At 43.3% G+C, this 20,820-nt stretch overlaps 1 protein-coding gene across 2 annotated transcripts in view; it reads right to left on the minus strand.

The window, feature by feature from the left end:
* The window catches only part of SYNDIG1 (synapse differentiation inducing 1), a 668,716-nt gene that overhangs the window by 423,291 nt on the left and 224,605 nt on the right, over positions 1 to 20,820 (minus strand). For both annotated transcript variants that reach the window (XM_086927150.1, XM_086927149.1), the window contains exon 2: positions 2,911 to 3,469. In XM_086927150.1, the coding sequence (XP_086783276.1) occupies positions 2,911 to 3,390 (480 nt within the window). In that variant the 5' untranslated portion in view covers positions 3,391 to 3,469. The remainder of the gene's footprint in view (positions 1 to 2,910; positions 3,470 to 20,820) is intronic.

Raw genomic sequence — 20,820 nt, forward strand, 5'->3', positions numbered from 1 at the left:
CATTTCAAATCTCCTAAAACCTGTCATAAAACACGCTTTAAAAAGATATAGAACAATTGTCATAACATATCAAGGAGTAACAAACGTAATTGTGGGCAAATGAAGGAACCAGTTTCTCCTGGTCTAATATTTGCGGCCTTTAGCTTTCCTTATAAGCCCTGCCATGAATAGAAACTTACTTATAGCAAAAATATTGTTACTGGATGTGTTGCCCCTCAAGATTCTCAGTGCCTCCGAGTAGCTCAGAAAGCCATGATACTTGCAAAGTTAGCTTATTCAGAAAAATAGCATTTGGTGTATAGTTTCATTTTCAAGTAGTGGGCACAAGGTGCATACAGGTGAATAAGCAGCACTCCTATTAGAGCTCCTTAGTGCCATCACTGACCCCAGTTTCAGTGTGTCACAGGGAAATTTTAGATGTAATGTTTTTGCTAATTATTGGAGCGGGAGGTATAGAAAAGATTCATAAGAGGGAAGGATCCTTAGTAAGCAGGTCAGTCGACCTACCAAGACAAGAACTACAATAGTGGTATAGGCATATTCCCAATTATGGTTGTTTGACTGCAGCTTAGAGTTAGCCACCAGATAGTCAGGTTCTGACCATAAGGGTCCAAGGTCCAATCTTTGAACCATTGGCAGGCATATTTGAGCCACCGGAATGTGAGGCCTTTCTCGAGGGCTATCAGTTCCTCAACTGCCATCCGATACAGCTTCAGTTCTTCAGTGGTCCAAAGCCTCATCCAATATATGAGGGGCCTTAGTCTAGCTACATCTCTCATTCTTTTTAAGTTGACATCATAAAACATCGGTATTAGAGGAGTGCTCAAGGGGAGGTGGAGTAGTGAGCGAACAAACTTGTTTTTGCTTGTGGTAAAATAATCTAGATTAGCATATCCCCAAATTTCAGCCCCCTACAAGGCTGCAGACTGCGACTTTAGATTACAAAGTTTGAGTGCCAGGAGTAGGGCTCACAAAGCTGTCTCATGGAACCTCCTGTAAATCGCTGAGGCTTGGGGTTGAATCAAAGCCCTTCTCTTCTCTATGTGTGTAGACCATGACTATTTGCTATCAAGCATTATACCCAGGTACTCAAATCTGGAGACTCAACCTAGTTTTTTATATGCCAGGGACATGGCTTGCTTAAATGTTTTATGCGATCTGACAGTCATTAATTTAGTTTTCAAGATATTCATCTCAAGGCCCGTAGACAGGCATAAAGCATTACAATTGATCAAGAGCTGCTGAAGGCCCATCAGGGTCTGGGAAATTAGAAGGGGATTGTCCGCAAATAAAAGTGCAGGCACCCTGGTCCTATCCAATTTAGGTGCATTTATATTCCCTTGCAAAGGAGCTTCCACTACATTGTTGACATATAGGGAGAAGAGGGTAGGGTCTAGGATGCACCCTTGCCTCACTCCTCTACCAATCAGGAATCTATTGGTTAAATGCACTTGGTTCCTTGTGAAATTAGGCGTAATTGCTCTTGTGGAGTCTAGTTACCTGAGTAAGGAGGACATCCAGGACCCCAAGTTCCTTCAAGGATGCCCAGAGCCACCCCCTGGTGACCAAGTCAAAGGCAACTGAGGTCAATGAATGCTAAATACATGCATCCCTCTCTGAGTCTAGTATACTCTCAGAGGATAATCAACAGCATTAAAACTTGGCCGATATTGCTAACTTTTGGCCTAAACTCTACTTGGTAGGGAGACAGAATCTCAAGACCCTCAATACAATCATTAGGTGTGCTTAACAATTGTCTAGCAAAGACTTTCTGTAGGGCATCTAAGAGACTAATTGGACGATAGTTGGCAGGGTTTCCCCGGTCCCCCTTTTTAAAAGATGGGGATGATTTCCACCCCTTTCTATGTATCAGTCTGGCATAGCACCAAGTACTTGTTAAAATGCTCTGCTGAAATAATGCCTCATCAATATTCAAGAAGCAAAATTCCTTCTGTGAGTCCTTGTGATCAGCTACGAATCTAGAAATAGGGGTATAGCATGCACCCATCTCTGCATTTCCAAATTGCTAGTCTTGCCACTCCTTCCCTGCCAAAGGTAGTAATAAACAAAATTGGAGCTATTGTTAATTGACTTTGTGGGTGTGGGGGTTTTGCGAGAAGCAGCAGTCTATAGGACTGCTGCATCCTCCCAGGGCAGTACTTGGCTTTTATTCCATCAGCCATTTCACAGATGGGCGGTAGACATTCGGGAAAGGTTTTAAAAGCCTAGAGCCACTGCTGGTGCCCTTATCACTTTCCACAGCTCCTCAATATTAACTGCAGCAAGCAGAGGAGGCTTCAAGAGAGAGAGAAAGAGAGGGAGTGGGGGAGAATGGGATGGAGAGAAAGCAAGAGATCAGAGAGGGAAAGGTGAGGAGAGAGAGGGGATGGATGGATGCTAGAGAGAGTAAATGAAGGAAGTGGGGCCCTGTCTGAGCAGTTTTGCAAGGCCTGCTTTTGATTCCCCAGTCCAGCCCTAGTCCCCCTGATTACAACAGCAGTCAGTTCACAACTGTCACTCAAGGACAGTTTCGACAGTGCAAATGATTACTGATTGATAAGGGCAGCCAGTAAACCTTTAAAGATCTGTGATAGCCAGAGTGGTTACATACTATCGATACATTTCTTAGCAAAGTACAAGGAAGGGGGGGAAAGGCCTTGAATGCCCCCTTTTCTTTGAGAGTCTAATGAAATTGCAATATTGAGACTGTGAGACAAAAAGTCTCACAGTCTCAACATTTTAATTGCACAGTTGATAACTTGCATTTTGGTTTCTCACCCCGGAGAAACCTTACAGTGTGCAACGCAGGATTAGCAAATATAAAAGTCTGTTAATACATCAGATCCAGGGTTGTGCCAAAACCAAATCATAAGCAAGAAACAATCAATTAGCTCTAAGACGAAAACCAACCTCCAGTTCTTGGAAATCATCTTCTTCTTCCACGTCATATGAAAGTGTGTGGATTTTGATGTCATCGGCGGATAGATCGATGAACTTGCCATCCGGATATTCCAAACTGTCTTTGGTGGGAGACCTGTCTTCAATGAAAGTGGTTTCACAACACTCTGAGCTGACATTCTCACCCCACGACCGAAGCATGTTCTCAGAGTAGAGGATGATGTTGGGCCGATAGTGGGACTCCACAGTCTGCTGAAGCATGTTTGGGTCAAGTAGCTGCTGCACGGGGTCATTCGTGCTGCTGTCCCTGCAGGTCTGAGCTGAAATACTCCCAACAATATGGCTCTGGTACTGTGGAGTGGGATAAACCGACACCAGCCCATCCCTATTTTCTGCCATTAAGTTCCTGGTGTTGATTAGGCCGTTCCTTTTTCCAGCTTCAGTGATTTTGTTGTGCATTAGCACATTGTTCTGTTCAATTAAACCCTCCATGATGTTTGCCTTTCTGCTGCAGAGTTGTTAATTGTAACATGAAAAGGCAGGTCACATTTGCTTAATGGGTTCCATTTTCCTAAAAGCAGAGAAAACACTGAATATTATAAATAAGCAATGAATGGCAATAGATTCTTTAATAATACCTCTTAATTAGAGTACATTTCTGTAAAAATTGTGAATATTAATGCATGTTCCAAATGCAATAGAAAAAAAGCTATACAGTCACTTGAATGTATTTCACTGACATTCATAGACTACTTTCTCAAAAAATAATATTGCAAGAAAATCAGTTAAGGAATTAAGCCGCAAAATAAAAGACTTTGGGCCAGATGTAGGTGAAATAAATTTACTGATTTTCAATTACCGAATTTTACCGATTTGGTAATTAAAAATCGGTAAATCTATGGGGTGGACATGTAGGTATTCCAGATGTGCTGGAATACCGAATCGGATGATTTCGGTATTTACCGATTCGGTAAATACCGAATCGGTAATGCCCATTCATTCCTATGGGCTTTGAAGCCCATAGGAATGAATGGGCATTACCGATTCGGTATTTACCAAATCGGTAAATACCGATTTTCACAAGGGTGCAGGGGGTGTCACTTTGACACCCTCTGGCACCCCCAAAACAGGCTAGGGTGCCATGTGGCAGGCATACATGCCCTAAGGGCAGGTCTGCCTGTCACATGGCATAGGTGTGCATGCACACATGTGCATGCACACCGGAATCGGTATTTTACCATCAAATTGGATTTGATGGTAAAATACCGATTCGGTAAGGCCTCTGGGACTCTGAAGAGTCCCACCTACATCTGAGTGACTCACATTCGGTATATTTACCGATTTTTTATTTTGCCGAATCGGTAAAATTACCGAATCGGTAATTTTACCGATTCGGTAAAATAATGCCCCCTACATACCTATCACCTATTTACCGATCGGTAACGGCCGAAAATACCGATTTTCGGCCGTTACTGACCGACCTACATCTGGCCCTTTGGGTCTGGTTACAAGTGCCCCGCTGTGTGGTTGTGTTAATTTGTAATTGATACCAAGGGCCAGCCAGTTAACTCGTGGAGGAAAAGGTTGGGAATAACAAGGATTCCAAGGTAAACACTTAAAAACCTATGGAAAAGTAGAATTGCGAAGGGTAGCAGTAATTCTGGGTCTGATTCCTCTGTAATTCCTTATTTTGCTTTGGAGTTTCACTCTGAGATTTTCTCTGCATTAGCAGCCAGAATCTTCAAATGAAAAAAAACAGATAAAAAAATGCAATTTCACAGTTAACACCCATCAGTTGTATAATAGCTTACAAGTCGTAGTAACATTCTAATTTTGCCTTCAAAGCTCATATTGATAAATGGCTGCTAGAAATAGATGATGACAGGACATATTACTGCCCCCCAAGGAGCTGACTTTGAAACTTTGAGGTCTGGTTTCTAATTCGGCATTTTACAGGAAAACATCTGATTCTCTGAAAATCATCATAGCTCTATGCGCCCCAACGTGTAAATCTGTAAAGTAAATTAGTAGAAATACAAATAGAAGGTACTCCCCCAATTACTTATCACCAGCCAATCTCCATCAGGTATTTCCACATCAACACCGCCACCTCCCAAAATTCAAACAAAAATTATTTTGATGAAATTGCCAACATCATTTCCCATACCCATAAGGAATTCCAACATCAGAGGCTTCAACCTACAAAGTGACAGTACAATGAACTGCTTAAATTAAACATTCCTAACTTGCTCAAATCTCTAAAAAAAAGCTTGAATTCTCACAAAACATCACCACATGACTCAGATCAATATCCATATTTGCTATCTAGTCCTCATACCTATATCTTTCACCTGTCATACTTGACACCAGTGGACTGGACAGAGAATTTACCTTGAATGGTTTCCTTCCATCACGCTTTGACTATTCAAAGGTGTCAACCCTACACAAACCTAAATATTAACAATTCTGCTCCTTCAAAATATCCCCATGCCTCCATTAAACAAGGCCTTTTCACTCAATCAACCACACTACTTGTAACAACTGTCAAGAAACTCCTCAACTGCCTGATCTTAACTAAAAGCAGCATGGAACGGACCTTCCCACTGATCGTGCAACCCATCAAACTAGCTCTTCCAAAATTTTACAGGAGACAAAGAATGTATCTGTTATCAGAAACAGAAATGAAAAATACCTAGTCACAGGATGACACCTTTTGCCACGGCACTACAACCACAGTAAAAAAGCAACTATCACAGAAGCTGCAACAAAAGGCAAACTCCTCTTCACATGAGTTAAATATTTCATCAGTTTTCTAGCACACCTTGTAATGCCACATTCTATCGCTGTTGTTGGAATTATATAAATTTGAGCTACATCGATTTGTTATCTTTTAGTAAATTATTGGTCGCTTCAACTTTGGGGCAGTTTACGATGCAGCCCGCAAAAGGCTCGGGTCGATGGTCTGAGCCTTCCAGGCTGCATCGTAATCAGCCCCTCGGTTTGCTTTCCGATCACTTTCCGAACGCCGCATTACAATGTCAGAAACAAAACTGGCCGGTCATTCCGTCTGGCTTCCGAAGGGCTCAAGGAGCCGCCAGCCAGTCAGAACTGGCTCATACTTCCAAAGGGTGGACCTTTCCGCTCTTGGGATTACAATGCATGGTTTCTAGCATGGTTTCCATGCTGGCCTGTGCAACATGGAAACAATGTCGTAAAGCGTGTTTGGGGACCCCAACAGGGCCCCCTTGGGTGTGAGACTTCCGTTTAAGGGGCGAGGGGGGCAGCTATGGTGCCCCCTGTTGATCCCTGCACCTAGGGTGCATAGATGAACAGCTCCTCTCATTTCCATGTATTACGGCTGGTTTATGGCTGTAATGCATGCTCTTATAGGGAAATGTAGGAATGCGAACTATGAGTGTTCAGTCACGTCCTAATTAGGCAGTCGGGACATCCGACTAGATGTTGGTCGGGCGGTCTCAGGACCTTGACGGTGTTGAGTGGACTTAAATCCGCCCGACATCTAATTAGCCCCTTTATGTTTAGGGATCTCCAATCCATGCTGGGCATTGTGTATTAATATAACAATATGTTTGTTAGTCATGTTCTAAAATCTTGTCACTCTAATCACCAATTTCAACTCTCTCTTAACTTCACTTCTTTTGTCATTATCATTGATTCTTTACTTGAGGTGAGAACACAATTTGTGAGTGTAGTGATCACTTTGGTCGATTTAGAAAGTCAAACAAAATGAAGTATTCTCTACCTATAAACATCAAGTTAAATAAAAACTGGTGACTTCCATGAACCCTCATGTACTTTGGTCTGCCTTAAACCTTTCATTCAGACCCTTCATATGTAGTTTTATATTTCTTGTGTTAGCTTTTGCAGTAAGTAGTTGTGGTGGTGGTATATTCCACTTAAAATTCTTTACAATTTTCCGGGAAACTTTTTAGGGGCGTCAATTGTGGGATTAAAGTTCCCCATCCAATAGAAAAAGCTGCCCCTATTATCATAATTGTTTTTTTACTGCTTGTCAAGACACATTTTTATATCTTTGTGATGCGATAAACCAAGTTTATTATTATCATATGCTTTGAAGTTGATTCTGTTTTTTTGCTTTCTGAGTTCGTAGTGATATCATTCTGCAATTAGATTATCTGCCTATTTATTTTGTATTTACTGTTACCAGAGATTCTTTTTTTTGAGAAATGAGCCATCACTTGCTCTACCCGACATACTTGTCTTCATTGCTATTGACTACTATTGTTAACATCATTTACAGCCCATGTTTCTTGGAATGCAACAACACCATGATTTCTAAGAATGTCAAAAATGATTTGTCATTTTCTTTTCTGAAGGACCCTATGTTCTAGGAAACGATCTTTCAGGTGTAATAATCATTCGGTCATAAACTATATTCGGTTGAGGAAAAGTTACAACCATAAAACTGCATAGAAAAAACATACAAATGTATAAATACAAACGATAAATAAAAAACAATTCATCATCAGCAGAGGTCAGTGGCGAGCAGTGGCGAGCAGCACGGCTAACGGCTAGAGGACGCCACACACCGTGCTGAGAGGAACCTCGGCGCGCTCTCCTCCCGAGAAAAGGTGGAGAAAAGGTGAGCGAGCCGCCCGAGCCGAGAGGGCTGAGAGATCTGAGAAAATCGGGCCGAGAGAGCTCCAAGGAGGTAGGAGGCGGCTGCGACACCGTGGGACACCGTGGGAAGCTGCGGGGGCCCGCGGGAGACCAAGGAAGAGGAAGGAAGAATAAAGACGGTGACGGTGATCAGGGGAGCGTTCACCTGCCTTTTCTTACCTGCTGCTTGCTTGCCCACCCGCCGCGGCCCGGCGGTCGGGAGTAGGAGTAGGCGCGGGCTGGAAGAGCAGGTGCAGGCAAGCGGGCGTGGGCACCCCCCCTCCCCGGTCTACCAGCTTTGCTCAGCTTTGCCCCGCAGCTTGTAACCCCCAGCTTTGCCCTGCAGCAGTTTAGCGGATCATCTTGGTTGGACAGTAAACCCCTCTGGGGACTCCCCCTTGGGGGGTACCAGAGGCAGTCATCACCGAGCCTTTCGCTGACCAATTAAGCCCCTGGACAGAGGGAGTGCTGGAGTGCGGGCTGTGGGCTAGCGGCAGCAGGTAGTGTGAGCGCTGGTAAGGGAACAGCGCTGTAATAACAACACTCCTGCACACACTCCCAAAACAACGTCTCGTCAGCAGGCCAGTGGCAGCAGGCAGTGTGAGTGCAGGAAGCAGAAGCAGAGGAGAAGCGCTGTGATAACAGCACTCCTGCACATACCCCAAATGCTGCTTCCCTCACCTCAACCACTACCAATCACCGCTATAAAAACAGCAGGCTAGCGGCCGCAGGTACTGCGAGCACTGGAAGCAGAACCAGAGGAGAAGCGCTGTGACAACAACACTCCTGCATACACCTCAAACGCCGCTTCGCTAATCTCAACCACCGCAACGTAATCAGCGCAAACGACAACGGCGACAAGCCCTAAACAGCCAAAACAGAAACAAGGCATGCAGGCCAGATAGGGTCCAAGAGTCCCAGTGTCGACAAAGGCACAGACCGCCACTGATTCTTGCAAGTATTCCAGCCAGCACTCGAACCAGTGGTGAGAAAACACGAGAAACAACAAGAAAAACAAAAACTAAACTACAAAACAATAAAGCAAACCATCCGGGTCCAATTGAGTGGAAAGATGAGATCAGGGAGGCCGAGAGTAAACCCACCAAAAAACATCAGGAAGAAGGCCAAGGCTAAGACCAAATCGCCTGCCCGCACCCAGCCAGTCGACCAACCCCCCAATCTAATATCCCCCACCTACTCAATCTTTGGACCAGCGAAACCCTCTGGGAAATTCACATTCATGAAGGACCCGATGTCAGTAATCTACTCAACGCTGACAACCCCTAATGGCTTACAGAAGCCAATGACTCCAAATGTATGTAGTACAATGATGGAGACAAAGGAACCGTCGATAGCTCAACCAGACCAACTAGTCATACTCACAACATCGAATGGAACAAAGCAGGCTCACAACTGTACGGAACAAGCTTATGAGTCAACGAGACGCACAATGCAATGTCATGCCCTAGTTCACAGGGACAACAACACGCACAAACCAGTAGCAGGAACCAACGCAGAGGAAAAAATCGCAACATCACGAGACTCAAACACAGCTCTGGAAATCTCGCTTGAAGGTCGCATACATAATGCAATGTCAAAAAACCAGGAAACTAATTCTGTCGAGCCTAATAACCAGCGACCAGTTAGTAAAAGGGAAAATTCTCTTAAAATTCATCTAAGCGACCTAGCAGATAAGGTTCACCCCAACAATCATTTAACCCCCAGAACGATTCCACGCCCAAACGAAAATCAAAAGCTGAGGACAGTTAACACAATAGACTCAAATCAGGCAGGGAACCCCGAAACATCCACAATAGTCAACAACGACAAGTCCACAAGGCACAGGGATTGCCCACCCACTAACACAACTGGATGTGAAACGGAGCAACCCACCATAAACGACAAATCACTGCTTGCTGCACTGGAGGATTCGGCAATAACGATTCACGACACACAGTCAGTAAACTTACCCATTTCACCAATTACAGGTCTTCTGAGCACCAACGAGGCAATGACCCTCCCTGCACTACATACACACGCAAGCAACCGCGGCAAGGACAACTCAAAGTCAGCGTCCATATTAGAAATTTCAAGCTCCCTGACACCAGACATAGCAATCATCGAAAGAAATCCCAACACCAAACAGTTAACCCATGAATCAAAACACAGAACATTGTCAAGTGGTCAGACCGACCCGGAACCGGCTACTATTCATAACAAAGAATATAGCAAACAACCAGAAGTTGAAATAGACGTAAAAAGTAACCTAGAATCCATATTCACGCTACACCAGGCGCTGGGTCGCATACTGGAAACATCGATAAAAACCTTAAACATGCAGTCGGACAAACTAGACGTACAAATACACTTAATGGGCACAATAGCAGAACACATAGCAGGCATAAACAAAGAACTTGATGCAATGGCAGGCACATTCAATTTCCTAACAGAACAAGTCTGCTTAAGCAAGCCAATGCCCACCTGCACTTGTTATCCCATATTGGAAAAACTTCAGGACTTGCCACTTATTCTGAAGGACATCCTGCAGGAATGCAAGCAGACCAACTTAACCGCCGCCTGTATTCAACTGAGTGATGATTCCATTTCCTTTGATCACAAAGAGATCCAAGCAAGCCACGCATGCAAGCTCAAGACCCTAGTGGCAGCCAATATAGCTGCCCCCTGTCAACAGCTGATAGAAGGAAACGACAAACGCATCAATCCGACCTTTACCATAACCAACCACCCAGAAAAGTTAAATCAAAAACCTGACATCGCTGTGATTAACCAGCGGAGCAGCACTAAACCTTCTACCACCGATCAACCCCCTGACCTTGACTTTGGCACAAGACTCACCAAACGTCAGAAAAAAAGGGCTAGGAAAAATAGAAACCAACGTCCTAGGCACGAACTTGACCATAAGCAGAAGGTACCAAACTTCCCCATCTTCGACCAAGCCAAAGCAAAAATCAGGAGTGCCATAATTACTGACTCACCTCAGACGCCGACGCCGAAAGACAAAAATACCATGGATCAGAGGACGTCAGTATCAACTGAGGCACACGCAGTGAAAATACACCCCCAAAACACGTACCCTCAAAAAAATTTGCCAAACAGAACACCATACCCAGCAGGAGTTACCCCGCCAAAAACCTTGGGTACAGGGAATTCTCCGGGCACAGACCTCTGTGACTTAACTGGATTAAACGTCATTACTGACCAAGAAGACACTCCTGATGGCCAGTCCAACAAGCCACCCGTAACTAATCTACCCGTACCAGGCAAACCCGAATCATTCCCCAAACAGATCCCAAACTTACAGAACAAGCACAATCAGTTCACAGCAATTGAGAAAGAACCAACTAGCGATAAGTCCGGAAAACACAGGCCCAACAGAGAAGTTGCAAAAAAGATAGCCACTAAAGACACAGCACCTCCAATTTTAATCACCATTTCCAGCGTGGCCACAGATCCTGACAGAGAAGTGGCAACAAATGCGACTAGGAATAACCTTGACCTCATCAAAGTAACCTTCCCAACTTACAAAAAGTGTGCAAACCCGGAAACAAGCAGGGGAGTGGGGGAAAGTCGCCGCTCGGTGAATCTGGTCAACGTAAACAACCGCCTACCAACAACAAGGCATGTCACAAGCTCAGAACACGAAGAAAAGACATTAAGCATCCCACACAAGCAATCCCTGAACGGCGTTCACGCCCCTTCTGGAAACTGCCACACCGTCAACGTGAAAGATTCTGGAAGCCACAATCGAATGATCCAACGCCAAATCGTCAGAAATTGTGACAATCCACCAATGGACAAGGAGGACGCCCCCAACGTGGGGAAACTTATTTTCGTTCCTGAATATGAGCAACAAGGCTTGCAAGACTACCTAAACCGTGGGAACATACTACGCTTAACATCAGCCATCCCCAGTCTTGGTTATCTTACTTCAGCTGACCTCCTGTCGGTTGAGTTTATAACCACGAACGACGAGTCAAAGAAAGAGTGCACAGTCACGACATGGAGGGAGATCGGAATAGCGACCCACATCCTCCCAGAAACGGCCAAATTCAAGGATTGGGGAATTCTTTTGAAGGAAATGGTCAAGCCAGCATATCCGTCCCCGCTCCTAAGAAGGCACACCAAGAGTGCAAACCTAGTACTGAGGAACCAACCAGCGCGCTCGGTCCTTCAAGGAGCCAGGGGAGCCGAAATCTCAGCCTTTGAGCACCCACAGCCGCAATTGTCACTCTCAAATTGAACGCTCGGCATATCAGTCAACACTGAAAGCCACGTCATAAAAATCCTCTCCTGGAACATTGCGGGTGCTAAAGACATTGTGAACAAAAACGGCAAAGCCGCCGCCTGGGACCCATATGCAATAATGGCGTTACAGGAAACGTGGCTAACTTATCCTATCGACATACCAGGCCGTTTATGTTATCACGTAAGTGCGACTCGCTTACAGCGCTTTGGGCGAGCCCGTGGGGGCCTTTCCGTCTATATATCAACAGCTCTAAAGATCAGAGCAACACAACTTTCTGACTCAACTACGGACATGCAAATTCTAAAATTAGAGAGCATAACAACGGTCACTACCAAAACCCTAATCTTAATAAATATATACGGAAACCCAAAAAATTCTCTCAAAAAAATACTGTTCCAACGTATTACTTCTGTGATCTCAAACACGCGTTTGGAACATCCAGACTGGGAGATAATTCTCACCGGTGACTTCAATTCAAACCTTCTGCAAGAACCGCAGGACGAGGTCAACATCAATGCCGCAAATGAAATCTGGAATGTGTCGCCGCAGGTGATCCCCCAGGGCCAACAACTCATGTGGGACCTTGAAAACCTAGGCCTAAGAGCATTAAATGGAAGAACCAATCAAGACAACCCCCCTTCCATGACTAACATAGGCCACAACTCCAGCTCTGTACTGGACTACACATTTGTCACATTACCCCTGCTTATACGAATACAAGACTTCCATATCATCTGCTCCTTGGACAGCGACCATTCTAAACAACACTTTGAGATCATGACGGACATACCTAAACACGCATCTGCTCCTATGCTACCAGGTAATGTCACAACCATCAACCTGAAGCGGCTTAAGTGGACAAGTGAATCTCTTCCTCGGATAGCAAACGACGCCAAAAACATATTAGAAGAGTTCCTGACAGAGAACGCCCTGAGCCCAGACACCTGGAACAACTACTTGAAGCAACTTCCAAGGACAAACTTAACCAATAAAACAAGACTTCCTTTTAAACCTAACATCGTACTCAACAGGTCAGTACTACTATTAAAAAGGCATCTGAACAAACTAACACACCAAGCACGCGGCAAACCCAATATGCCAGTGTCTGGGCAGCAGTACGCAAGACCAGGACCCAATATAAGAAATTAATATGGATCGAAAAACATAATCTCCAAAATGAGTTCTGGTCCAAACTACTGCATAATATAAAGAGAGGGGACTCGAGGGCCTTCTGGCTACAAGTTAACTCCGTAAATCGGACGGCCCAACCAACAAGCATGGCCTGCATAACTGAGTCTGAATGGTCCAAACATATAACAGACACATTCTCAATCAACAACTCGAGCAGAGCCACAGCCCTGAATATGGAAACAGAAAACCACGAGCGGGAAGACACCGCCCGAGCTCACCAAGAGAACTACGTAAAGGCTTCCGGAGCAACCGCACTATGCCTCAGGCAAGTTGACGTACAAAGCATTTCAAAAATAATCGGAAAAAGTCGACAAGACAGCGCCCCAGGCCCAAACGGCGTTCCGCAAGCCATCTACAAGGAGGATCCACAGTACTGGGCGAGCAAATTTAACCTACTGTTCCGATCGGTAACCAACACAGGCGGCATCCCCGAGAGCTGGAGGGGGACGATCATAACTCCCATTTACAAGGGAGGAGACCGCAAGGATCCGAACAACTACCGTCTGATCGCCCTCCTTGACGCAGAATCAAAATACTACGCGTCATCGATACTAGCAGATCTGATCGAATGGTCTGAAAAGAACAGTAAAATACCACCGAACCAGACCAGATTTCGCCGTGGCATGGGAACAATAACGAATGCCATGGCCCTATGCCTGATCGCCGAGAAAAGTCTACAGAATTCCCAGGAGCTTTACACGTGTTTCGTGGACTTCAAGGCGGCTTTTGACCGTGTCAACAGGCAAACGCTATGGGCAAAACTAAAACATCTGGGCCTACCGGACTCAATTCTCTTGCCCATCATCAACCTACATACCGGAACGTGGATGCAAGTAAAAATCGACAACGGGCGCCACTTGACCAGGAAGATCTACACCGTCGATGGACTAAAGCAAGGCTGCGTCTTGGCTCCACACTTATTTAACTTATTTATGAGTGATCTGACAGAAAGCTTAGACAAGGTCAATGCACACCCTCCCAGGCTAGGTACCCTCCGTCTAACGCACTTTTCATACGCGGACGACGTGGTACTGTTGAGCCAGACAAGAATCGGCCTTCAACGCCTGCTACATGACCTGTCCAGCTACACAAAAAGGAACCTGCTAACAATAAACATCAGGAAAACAAAGACATTGCTCATAACACGACGTCGCAAAAATCAGCCAACCTTCCGAATAAACAATGATCATCTGGAAGCTGTAAATAGCTACAAATACCTGGGGGTCCACCTAGATAAGCTCCTAAACTTTCAAGAGCACTTTAAAGTCGTAGAAAACAAGGGGGCCACCCTACTGCATGCCTTTACCAGACTGGCAATAGAGCTAAAGGGTCCTCTCGTCTCCCCTCTGCTAATCGCAATGAAAGCAAAATTACTGCCCACAATAGCATATGGCAGCGTTTTGCACCACGGGAAAAGCGCCACCCTCCTGGACAAAATAAAAACCAAAGTCTACAAACGGGTTTTTGCGCTACCAAATAGTTCCTCTCCAGCGCAAGTTAGACTTGAATTCGGACTACAATCTCAAGTCTTACTGAAAAAATACGAAGCCATCAAATTCTGGTACAATCTCTGGAGGAACAAGGAGAACACAATGAACGTCGCACTCTGGGACGCAATCCAGACTAGCCCGACCTCTGACTATTTTAAGTACCTAAAACTTTCACTAGAGGCAACCGAGCTGGGAACCTTGTGGGAAACAAAACTGCCAGTTCCTTCGTTTAACCAGGTGGTTAAAAGGATTGCTAAGAAACACTCGTTCCTTATTGACAAAACAACTTTTAGCACCCGAACCCACGCCTGGATGACACTTAAATCGTACACAAGGCCTGCCCCAGCACCTTACCTAGACACCGCATTCTCGTTGACACTTAAACGTAAATTCCTCCATTTACGGCTGGGCATTCTGCCCACAAAAGTAGATCAACCTAAATGGCGACCGCAAGAAACATCGGAATGCGATCTTTGTGGTGCAGGCAAACAAGACATTATACACATTGTTTGCATCTGTCCTGCCATGCATCAAGGTCGGCGGCATTGGCTTAAAGACAAATTTAACGAGCAAGGAGTCCGCACCTGTCGATCCGCGATAGTCCAGATTCTATGTTCAGCGGACCCTCAACTGATCTGCCGATCAGTAAAATTTCTGGACAGTTTTGTGAAAAAACGAGGCCCACAGCCATAGGCCCGACCCTCGTGGAGATCTAAGAACACCATTTGAAAGACAAATTTGTGCCCCAGCAAGTTCACTGCAACCAGTGACAGCCTGTTTGCACCATAGTTTTTATATTCGTCTTTTAAATTTTCTTCCCATCCCTTTTTCCTATTTATTATTCCTTCCTCATTTCCTAATAGTTGTTTTAGATGTTACAGAATGTTATACATTGTAATGGTTTTAATTAACCGAGCAATAAAGAATTTACACTTACTAATAGTCAATTCATCATCCAAATATTTAGTACGTAAAACACAGTAAAATATGCAGCCCCAATTCTATTACGACAATATTGTATAAAATAGGTACAATCAAAAACAGTCCATAAAAATGATGTATACAATTAACCTAGAAATTCTAGGCAATGTTCAATAATTTAAATAAAGTTAAAGTCAGGTAGTTTTACGAACGATAAAAAATGTATGGTACTCGATCCATTAGCTATTGTGATATGCTTTCCTTATTTTCATAGCATTTAATATAAAAAGTGCAACATGTTACACACATAGGGGTCACCTAATGTCACCAAGTAATTCATTGCAGCTTTATGGGTTCTAATATTCTAGACAATAAACATACGCTTCAAGTAGGGGGGCCTCACATTTTGGTACAGTTTACAGACCAATAAAAAGTGCAGGGTGCTTTGTTTGCTATGAGCATCACAGTGGCAGGGGGTCACATCACAAGGGCAGGACCTTGTGTGAGGAAAGGCAACTAGATGATGCCCAATACCACATCTCAGCCTTTTCAGCACAAAACGGTGCTGTATATTAGTTACATAAACCAGGTTGGGATTATCCTCCTCTTTCTTATCCAAGGACTGATTATTACAAACGATAATTTTTCATCATCTAGCTCACGTTTATCCAGCCTTGTTTGGAAAAATATATTTGTAATCCTATTCTTAGTAAGTGATGTAAACTGGGTAATGTCGGACCAGATACACAAATTAAACAGTTTACCAAGAACAGAGTTATTATAGGATAGCCAAGATATATTTAGGGCTTTATCGTGGCCTAGACAGTCAAGTATAATGGTTCTAGTAAGCTAGTTTCTTCCTTGGCCCAAAGCGATATCCATAATAACAGGGGTCTCACCAAAAGGAGGTCCCCTAAAAACTGCAAGTCAACCTCATTATGGACTATGGTATTTGCAGCACATAAAGGCATGAGAGAAACCCCACAAATGTTCTGGGTGCACCTAGGGAAATCAGCGATGTCCATAATAAATTATGGTTGACCAGGTCAAAAGCACTACTCAAGTTTGCAAAACATAGATATAAAGTGCCCATCTTTGCCCTATTATATTTTCCAATTAGGAGCTCAAGATTAATGCATTGCTCAACAGTCTCCAGCTGCTTCCTGAAACCATACTGCACCGTGATCAGAATCGATTGTTCATGTGCCCATTCCTCCAACCTTAGCAGTAGTTCTTTGCTCATTACCTTCATTGAGGAGTCTAAAAGTGAAACTGGCCGATAATTTTTAGGGTTTGCTTTATCCCCCTTTTTATATATAGGTATTATAAACAATGTTTCCCAGGAGGCTGGAGTACTTTTAGTTGATGCTACATTAAAAACCCTAGTCAATGATAGGGCTCCAGAGATCAGCACCAGATTTAAATACATCAACTGGCCAGGAGCCCATCCACCTGCACTAGTTTGAATGGCCAGCTTGATTTCCTCAAGGGTAATTTCGAACTTTGTGTGTCTCCATTACCCTTCCAGCCTCCATGTATGCCTTGCTGCATCCTCTATGTTCTATCTAAAGATATCAGAGAAATGTGCCACGCAGCTATCACAGGGGCCAAAATAGCTAAACTCAGGAATGTCATAATTTTTTTAGAAATGGAGCATTCACTGTATCCCAGAATAGCTTAGCGTTCTTATCCTCTTCCGCAAGTGAAGGGTTATCTCTGGAGTGTTTTTATCCTTGTGACACAAGCCTGTTTGTATTGGATATGCAGGGTCTTAATGGGCAAGATATCCTGTGGGGGACTACTAAAGGCATGTTTGAAAGACTGAAGTGCTTTCGTGCAGGTAGTGTCAAACCATCCTCTTTGGTTATTCTCTGCTCTAATAGGATGACAGGTCAGGAGTAGTTTAATGGAGCTAGTAATATGATTCAACTTTTTTACTAACAGATTAGGTACAAAGCCTCCGGGAGGAAATAATTAATTTCCCTATGATTTTTCTCAACAATTTTTTGTAACATAATGGAGGGGTCAACGTCTTCCCATTTGATTTTTGCACCATTTGGCCTACTTGTGGTAATGTTATTTACTCTGGAAAATGATTCGTCTCTCCTGTCCTAAAAATAAAATACCAATAAAATCAGACTATGTTCACTTAGGGTCGCCAATACTGTGATGGGTGTGCCGCACATCGCATTTGCTGACGCAGAGAGTAATACGTGGTCAATAATAGAGGTTGAATTCTTGACAATACATGTTGGGACTAACACTCCATTAGTACCACAATCACACCTCAAAAGCTGTTAATCTTATTTGAAAATAATGAAGTTCAGGGCTTGGCCATACTCATTGTGGCAGAAATGGTAATTTCCCATCCAGTTTAATACAACCACACGCCCATGTATCAGATAGAGCACATGCCTGGATATTAAAATCTCCTGCCCATAATAAAATATTATTTGTATATATAGAGCTGAAAAGGGATTCCAAACAATAATCAAGTGATGTTGCAATACATGTTAGATCAAAGAAATGATTATAATAATTTATTATAACCAAATCTTTCTCCCCCTTTTTCTTAAGCCACAGTAATTGGAAGTAAGGATCTGGGTTTAAAATAATTTTGACATTTACTGAGATTTTGTTTGAAATAAGGGTCAACAGCCCCCCTTTTGCCTCCCCAGAGTGTGATACTGTTGCTTCTAAAAAGTATGAGGAAAACCCTTTTACATATACAGGTTTCATGCACCAAGTTTCTTCCATGCATTTTATATTGTATTCAGATATACAATTATTCCAGTCGGTGTTCCCTATTTTATTCATGAGCCCATACATATTCCATGTGGTGAACCTATATTTTCCATCCCCTGGTTTATTCTGTGGATTCATGGTTGTGTCTACAGTTGCTGCTATACTGGGGTTGAGATAATCATCACAGTTAGTATTGTCAGGCTTATATATCACATTACAGGGCTGCAATCAGTACCATTAAGAGACAAATATAGCTCCTGCACCTTGGATACATCCTCTCTACAGGACATCCCCATATTGTCTAAACCATCTTCTTTGTAACTGAGTCAATCATTGTCTTCCATGGTACTCAGTGCTTGATATGTATTTGACGGAGAAAATCATGGGAATGAGAATAGGGTAGCCTTTCTGCCTGTACATTTTGAAGATTAGGACGGGGTGATTAGAACTTTTTAAATGCCAGTAGAAAAGCCCCAATGGTAATACAGTCACATTCTGACCAACCAGAGGTAATAGTGATACTTTTGCGTGGATATCACTAGCTATACTCGGATTTTGAAAATGTAAAATAAAGCAGTCCCCCTCAAAATGTTCGTTTTTGGGCCAACCCACCTCACTCTTTATGTGAATAACATTTGTTTTGCATTAGCTGGTGAAAATAAGCATTTAGTGCTAAGCCAATGAACCACTTTATTCTTTAGGTCTTCTTTGGAATCTCTAATATCGGTTTTCAAAGGGGGAACATTTACCAAAACAGCCACGTATGGGCAGCATGCTGGGGGAAGGTTAATGGTTGCTACCTCTTGGGAGTGATTGTAGATTGATTAGGTCTATTGGTTGTATAGTTATCTATTCGAGCTACATGGTTTAGGGTTACTGTAGGTGTCTGGGTAGGGATCATATTATTGGGCCCTATCATTTGATTGGCTCTAAAGTTTGGCCGGATCTGCTTGGGGACTGAACTTTTGCCAGATTGATCGCCAATCCTTGCAGATGTATATTATCATTGAGTGTCTTAGTATTTTTGGGTTGTACCTCGTTATCCCCACGGGTTGTATACTAGGTATACAACGTAAGTAGTTACAGTGGGTGATAATGGTTTCCAATCTCCCCTCCAATTTAGCCATTTTATTTTTGAATGGCAATAATAGCTTCTTTATAATAACTGTCAGTTTGTCCCAGAACGGTTTTCAGGAAAGGTTATTCATGTCTTTATTATTGTAGTGATCAATCGGCCCCTGAAAATTTAGTGGGCCTTGGAAGATCTTATCTGTGGTTGTGGCTGTGGTTGTGGTTATGCTGTTCCCGGACTTTCTTTTGCGTTTTGCAACAGGCAGAAGGGTTGGCATCAATGTTGTCGAGTTTGGTGATGCCAATGTTACCGCCCCTCCTGGAGTGTTTGAAAGGTTTATTGCTCAGGCCCACCTGAACATTTTGTGAGCACAAAACTTGATCCACAGTAGGTACCATCACTTCACCTTCCCCATTTGTCCCAGGTGCACACAACAATAATTGCCGTTCGGCCTGCTATCTCCTTAGTTAAAGCACCCACCACTCGTGCTATTGTTTGAATATGATGGCCATCTTGTCTGACATGTCACACAACAAGGTCAGGCATTTGTTATTGCACTATGGTGGCCACCTTGGATTGCCTGATATATTACAACAAGGTCAGGCATTTACTAATTGATCAATGGTGTCCATCCTACTTTTCCTAATGTGTCCTAATTAAGTCAGTCAAAACACATTTTACTTTGAAAAAGTATATTTTTTTTAAATCTTCAATAACCTAGGTATATTTATAATCATTCTGGTAATTCAAGTGACTCTTGGCTCTTACGGCATGTTGTGAATCTGTTGTGCTGAACATGCAAGTCATTAATCCTCCACCACCATTCTTACAGTCTCCTGGGGGGCCAACCGTTGCCTGGAAAGAATGGTTTAGGGCTTTCAATGCTTTTCTTGGAGCCATTGATGGGTTCAAGTTAAAACTTAAAAGCAAAAGGTGGTTACTTGAACACTCCCTGGGTCTTGAAGGTCAGGAGATTTTTGCTCACCTTCCTGTATATGTGCCGGAAGAAGATGATGATGAACTGGATGAGTATGAGGAGGCAGTGAAAAGGTTGGAAAAGCATTTTTCAAACCCCCAAACTTGGTTGTGAGACAACACCATTTTTTTGAGAGAGCAATCAGCTTCAGTATCTATCAACATGCATGTATCCTCATTGCGTGCATTTGCAGCCAAATGCAAATATGCAAACTTTACAGACCTTTTAATCAAAGACCAATTAGTAGCTCAGTGTCACAAGAAAAAGATACAGCAAAGACTTCTTACTAGCAGAAACCCGCCATTGGATGAGGCTATAGATATAACGAATGGTATTCAGGATTCAAAAGAATCTGTCGGAGAACTCAACAAGATGGATCACATAGTTTTATTTATGAAGGAAAACAAAACCACTATAAACAAAAAAGGAGCCAAAAGAAGAACCTCCAATTCTGGCAATAATTGCAATCAATGTGGATCTAAATTTCACATAGTTTCTTCCAAAAAATGTCCTGCAGTTGGCAAAGAATGTAATAAGTGCAGGGTCATTGGTTATTTTGCAAGGGTCTGTTGTATGAATGCTAGGAAAGGCAGTGTGAATCTGAAGAGTGAAGAAAGTG

The sequence above is a fragment of the Lissotriton vulgaris genome, chromosome 6 (assembly GCF_964263255.1).
Source record: "Lissotriton vulgaris chromosome 6, aLisVul1.2, whole genome shotgun sequence".
Lineage (NCBI taxonomy): Eukaryota > Metazoa > Chordata > Amphibia > Caudata > Salamandridae > Lissotriton > Lissotriton vulgaris.